A 6,188-nucleotide genomic window follows, 5' to 3' on the forward strand; every position below is an offset into this window, starting at 1 on the left:
GTCAGAATAACTCCTTTTTTACTTCTACGTACTGGTAATTGGAAACTTGGAGGAGTAATATTTTTAAACAATGAGTTGAAATGGAGTTACCTGTTGATACATTTAGCAATAAGTGACTGGAATAGTGTCTGCTTGAGAGAAGAACACCCTCTGTAAAAGGCATGTCTAATAGCTAGGCCATCACTTTGTAAAGTTATACAGTCAGCCCTCCACATTTGCGGGTTTGACATTTATGGTTTTGACTGTTCACAGGTTTTTAGTTGCTGCTTAGTTAGCTTGACTTGTCCTCTTCCTCCTCCTTTCAGTTGCCCCTGCTTCCAAAAGAACCAACCAGGTTTTAAAGTTAAACCCCTTTCCAACCCATAGAACTCCTCACCTCATTACTGTTCATCCCAGTGCACCACCTCTCAATTTCCTTCCAAAAGAGCCAACCAGGTTTTTAACCACTTTCCAGCCCACAGATCTCTTTATCTCACTCCTGTTTGCCCTGATCCACAGGGAGATCTATGGGCTGGAAAGTGGTTTAAAACTTGGTTGGCTCTTTTGGAAAGAGATTAAGAGGTGATGAATTGGAATGAACAGGAGTGGGATGAGGAGATTTAGGGGCTGGAAAAGGGTTTAAAATCTGGCTGAGGTATGCTGGTGGCCAGGTGGGAAGTGGACTGATGGGTGGGCACTGTTGACAGGAATCTTTATTATGTCTGTTTGGGGTCTGAGAAGTTTTGTGTTTTTTCCACTTTTGTGGAAGTCCTATGCCTGTAACCCCCATGAATGTAGAGGGTTGAGTGTAGTTATCATGTGACTAATTGTATGTTTATTGTGAAATGAATCATTGTAAGTGATAAGATTTTGTTGTTCCTATTGCTATTCCTCTTGATTGAAATGGAAATGATGAAAGCAGCAGTTCCCTTTTTGGAAATACCTTCATTGAGGCTGCATCTGCACTTATTGCAGTTCAACAGCAGTTTAATTGCTATGGCCCAATGATATGGACTTTTGGATTTGTAGTTTTGTGAGATATTTAGCCTTCTCTGTCAGAGAGCTCTGATACACCACAAAAATGACAAATTCTAGGATACCATAGGATGGAGCCATGATAGTTAAAAAGTGGTGCCAACTGCATTAATTTTGCAGTGCAGCAGCAGTCTGCATGTGTATATTTGTACTTAATGCTACCTAGAAATTCTGGATACACAGGTGATAAAGACATGATTTGTTTGCATTTTCACCTCTTTTTCTCCTTCTTGATATTGGGAGGAACATTATCTCCCTGTTCAGGATCCTAGGCAACAATCCAGTGATATCCTATTTCAGAATATTTGTTTCATTTTCCATCATTCCTACTTGGAGTTCCCATTTTTATTTTAATAATGACAGTCAACCTCTCAAGGATATTGACTGTGACAATATAATTTACTACGTTCTGATTTATTTTCCCTAAGTGAGTGATAACTCAGTTCACTTACAGATTCATTTTAGGTGATATCAAGTGATAACCTAGACTATGTAGAACATCTAAAAAACCACAAGTATTTTAGCCACATTCATTGTTCTTGCTGTGAAATCCCTCAAATATTTTACCTGAAGAACTCCCAAGCTTATTTTAGATCATGTTTTTACAGGTAAAATAAATGGGACTGGCAACACAATTTTGCACTGTTCCCTTACCTCCTGACAGGTATGCTCTTTTTCAGGATTCTAAGCAACCATCTAGTGATACCCTATTTCAGAATATTTGTTTCATTTTCCATCATTCCTACCTTGAGTTCCCGTTTTTATTTTAATAATGACACTCAGCCTCTCATGGTTATTGACTGTGAAGCTCTTGTTGGGCTGTTTCCTTTGAGGGAAGGGTATTAGATCTCTTGAGGATTTTAAAAAGACTTCTGCAAATTTTGTTGTTCCCTCAAATATGCTGGTGCCTCCCTTTTGTTTCTCATTGGCCCTAACTGTGTTCCAGTCCTACCAATTCTCACCATTCCAATAATTCTGCTGGTGGTGAGTCTAATTATCCAGAACACACTGAAAATGCAGACACAAAGAAGTTTATCACACTGGGGTTAAAACGTTCCCCAGTGCATTCTAATGTGCCCGTGCGGGGGCGTGCATGGAACGTGACAGGAACGCGATGGGGCGAAGAACCCCATTTTATCACACACTGGAACACCACCTTTGCCACTGGGTGTTCCAGTTGTGTTCCCGTTGAGTTCCAGAGGGCACCATTTCTGGGAACTGTTCCTAAGCGTCCCCAGAAATGGTGCCCTCTGGAATGCAACGGGAACGCGATTGGAACGCCCGGCAGCAAAGGCGGCATTCCAGTGTGCGATAAAATGGGGTTATTGGCCCCATCGTGTTCCTGTCACGTTCCGTGCGCGCCCCAACGCGGGCATGTTAGAATACACTGGGGAATGTTTTCACCCCAGTGCGATAAACTTCACAGAAACACAATTAAATGAACCATTAAACCTCCCCTTGCTGTGCTAACTCATGCTTGAAGCACATAAAGAGATTGCTAATGAGAATGCAAGAAAAGATACAATAAAGCATGGCATTGTAAGAAACAACATGAAAACCATTATTCCTACCATAACAGCCAGTTATGCCTGGTCCATTCACGCCAGGTCCAGTAAATCCTGGGCGACAATAACAACCTTGGATGCCATTTTGCACATCACATTGTGCATGCTCATGACATGGCTTGGTACAGTTCTGAGTTGAGTAGCTCTGGTCCAGCAGTGTAGATATAAACACTATGTGGAATTAAAAACAAATGTTAATTTGTGATAGCATTGGCATAGGTCAGAAATGACTTGAAGGCACAGCAACAATAACAAATATATAGATCAGGCCATGCATTCTAAAAAATATATGATTCTGTGAAAGCATGGTTGAGACATAGAATCATAGAGTTGGAAGTGACCACAAGGGCCATCCAGTCCAACCCCCTGCCATGCAGAAAATGTAAATCAAAGTATCCCTAACAGATGGCCATCCAGCCTCTGTTTAAAGACCTCTAAGGAAGGGGACTCCACTACAGTCCAAGGAAGTTTGTTGCACTGTCGAACAGCCCTTACTGTCATGTTGAGGTGGAATCTCTTTTCCTGTAGCTTGCATCCATTGTTCCGGGTCCTAGTCTCTGGAGCAGCAGAAAACAATCTTGCTCCCTCCTCAATATGACATCCCTTCAAGTATTTAAACAGGGCTATCATATCACCTCTCAACCTTCTCTTCTCTAGGCTAAACATCCCCAGCTCCCTAAGTCGTTCCTCATAGGGCATTTTAGTCCCCCTCCTTTGGACTTTCTCAACATTCTTTTTAAATTGTGGTGCCCAGAAAAGGACACAATATTCCAGGTGGGGCCTGACCAGAGCAGAATAGAGTGACACTACTACTTCCCTTGATCTAGACACAATGCTTCTATTGATGCAGCCAAAAATCGCATTGGCCTTGTTAGCTGCTGCATCGCACTGTTGACTCATGTTCAACTTGTGGTCTATTTGGACTCCCAGATCCCTTTCACATGTAGTCTTGTTCAGCCAAGTGTCCCCCCAGCCTATATCTATGCATTTCATTTTTCCGCCCTAAGTGCAGTACCTTACATTTCTCCATATTGAAAATCATTTTGTTAGCTTTGGCCCCGCTTTCTAATCTATTAAGGTCATTTTGAATTTTGGTCCTGTCCTCTGAGGTATTAGCTACTCCTCCTAATTTGGTGACATCTGCAAATTTTATAAGTATGCCCCCAATTATGTCATCCAAGTCACTGATAAAGATATTGGCATAGTTTTCAGAGATCCCATTTCTTGGAAGAAGGCACATTCTCTAAAATAAAATGAATCAGTGCTAAAAGTATTTACATACTTTGACATACATCTGTTAAGCTCCATTGTGTATGATATAACTGCAATATCCATTGGTAACTTCCATTAGTGGAACAAATTCTAGCAGAATTGGGTGGGAAATGTGTTTTGGCCACTGCAGACTTCCTCCCCATTTGCCCACAAACTGATGCTGAAGATTTGGGAAAGTTCAGTCTGAAATTTTGGGCCTCATGGAGGACAGGTCAAGAGGAGAAAATTCTGTGGAGATAACCAACAGAATTCTGAATTTCCTTTAGTGTGTATTTCACAAATATAAAAAATAAGGCACATCACCACAGATCTTTAACTTTATACTTTGAGGTTTCCTTGTATGTGGTAAAATAGGAAAATAGTTCTTAATACAAACAACAAAGCATAGAAGGCAAATAACAGGAGCGACATTTTTTTTCCTAAAACATTTTAAAATGAAATTTTTATACATCACTAGTGCCCCAATGGAAGATAACATATGCATGCCATCACAACTTCCATTTTGAAACTTTACTGGTTTTCAAGTCCACAACATAGGTTACAGATACAGTTTTTCACTTGGGGTGTAGGAACAAGTTTATAAATGTTCCTTAACTTTGTGTCATCTAAAGGTTGTTTTACAAAAATCTTAAATTATGGATTAATTTTTATATCATAGCTATTTATATTGCTATTTTATGTCAGTCACTCCAAGATATTTTTAAAATGAAGAATTCAAATAAATTTTCTGAATAATACAATAAATTACATATTGAAAAGGACTGTATATGCCAGAACAAGCTAGGTATGTTTCTTCTCTTAGTTCAGTGAGACTTACTCTTTAGTAAAAGTTTTTAGGACTCTAAATCCTAAATTTGAGAAAATGACCAGTTAAGAGAGATTTTTCCAATTCCCTAATATACCTGCATATCACTTTTTTGGATCCTAGTGTTGCAAATGAAAGATTAATTACTGCAGCAAAAACAGAAGCTGCTTTCTATGAATAATAATGACTAAAATGTTTTAAAGGTTAAGATTAAACAACTTTGTAAATATATAATTCAGGTCTTCTGTTTCTCTATTGCATTATGCATTATTAATGTGTTTCTTTCCTACAGAGAACTTCTTAAGTTTTTCTTTAGAAGACTTTGGCCATTAGTGTGATGTGGTTTTCCTTGACAAATAGCATAACATTCATACTGCAGTATTTCACTATAATAATACCTCTGTCTTCTCAAGGTACAACCAAAATTCATAAGTGAAATTCTTGTCCCTCTAGAAGGGAAATGACTTGCATGCCCACTTTTGCTAGTCACTGTAGAGTTTGTTTGCTGAAGTGGGCCTTGCAAATCTGGAGATTATTATATCAATGGATGTTTAAAAGTCTTTAATGAATATATCACCGCCACCATTTCTCATTTTCAAAAGCTATAAAACATACTTTTCTTTACTCTTCCCTTTACTCTTAACTATAATACATACATACATACATACATACATACATACATACATACATAAATTACCTACCTAAGAGCAGCAGAAGTTTCATAGGTGATGCTTCTATAAAATGCTCAGTCTTGAGTCCTTTCATGATAAACAAACTGAACTTGCTTGAGAAAGTGTGATCATGTGCAAAACGCCCACACATGGCCATTGCAAGGGTGAAGTTCTGAAAAAACTGGTGTTCCTATGCTGCTATTTGCCATTCAATATGTCTGCAAATATCTTAAGGGCAGGACATACTAGGTGCAGATGATGAATAGCAAATCAGTTCTGAGTTAAAAACAAGAACAAGATTGGAGTGGAGGAAAGACATTAGCACAGAATTCGAGGAGATGCAGTTAAAGACCAAGTTGAAGATTTCAGGAGGACACAGGGAAGAGATGCAGAAGGTTCAAAGAGATAGCTATATTACCCTATCAGGGTGAAAGTTTGAGATAGCCCTCTGTATGAAGATCACTTGATCTTGGATGGCTGTAGACTAAGAAAACAAAGGGATCACTAGAAGAGGTAAAGGAGCTGTCAGCATCCCATCATCTTTTCTTGAAGGTTGTGAAGGGTTCGCATATCCCATCCAGATTTGTGGAATCTGTGTTTACTTTCTGTTCTGTTGACTCTGTTATCAAGGCTATCCCAGCTAATCTCTGAAATTCTGTCACTTTAAGAGCAGCATCCTGAGAAGGAGGTGCAGGAAATCTACTGAGAGTTCTTTTGTGTGGAAAACAAAGATATAAAGCTGTAGGAGGAAAAAAGCAGGAAACTGAATGTGCAGCATGGAATTTCAGGGCCAGCAGGAAAGCTTAAGCAAGAGAAGGGGATACTGAGGCCTTAAAGGAGGTGATGTAATATTAATTATAT

The 6,188-nt window shown here is 39.1% G+C and overlaps 1 protein-coding gene across 2 annotated transcripts in view; it reads right to left on the reverse strand.

The window, feature by feature from the left end:
- The window catches only part of LOC149316450 (adhesion G protein-coupled receptor L4-like), a 143,122-nt gene extending 137,200 nt beyond the window's left edge, over positions 1-5,922 (reverse strand). For both annotated transcript variants that reach the window (XM_089515515.1, XM_089515514.1), the window contains exons 1-2: positions 5,358-5,922; positions 2,586-2,750 (exon numbers count right to left, since the gene is read on the reverse strand). In XM_089515515.1, the coding sequence (XP_089371641.1) occupies positions 2,586-2,750; positions 5,358-5,484 (292 nt within the window). In that variant the 5' untranslated portion in view covers positions 5,485-5,922. The remainder of the gene's footprint in view (positions 1-2,585; positions 2,751-5,357) is intronic.
- Between the last annotated feature and the right edge of the window lie 266 nt (positions 5,923-6,188).

This window comes from Sceloporus occidentalis, unplaced genomic scaffold, assembly GCF_023333645.1.
Source record: "Sceloporus occidentalis isolate IW3139 unplaced genomic scaffold, rSceOcc1.0.p SCAF_3, whole genome shotgun sequence".
Taxonomy (NCBI): Eukaryota; Metazoa; Chordata; class Lepidosauria; order Squamata; family Phrynosomatidae; genus Sceloporus; species Sceloporus occidentalis.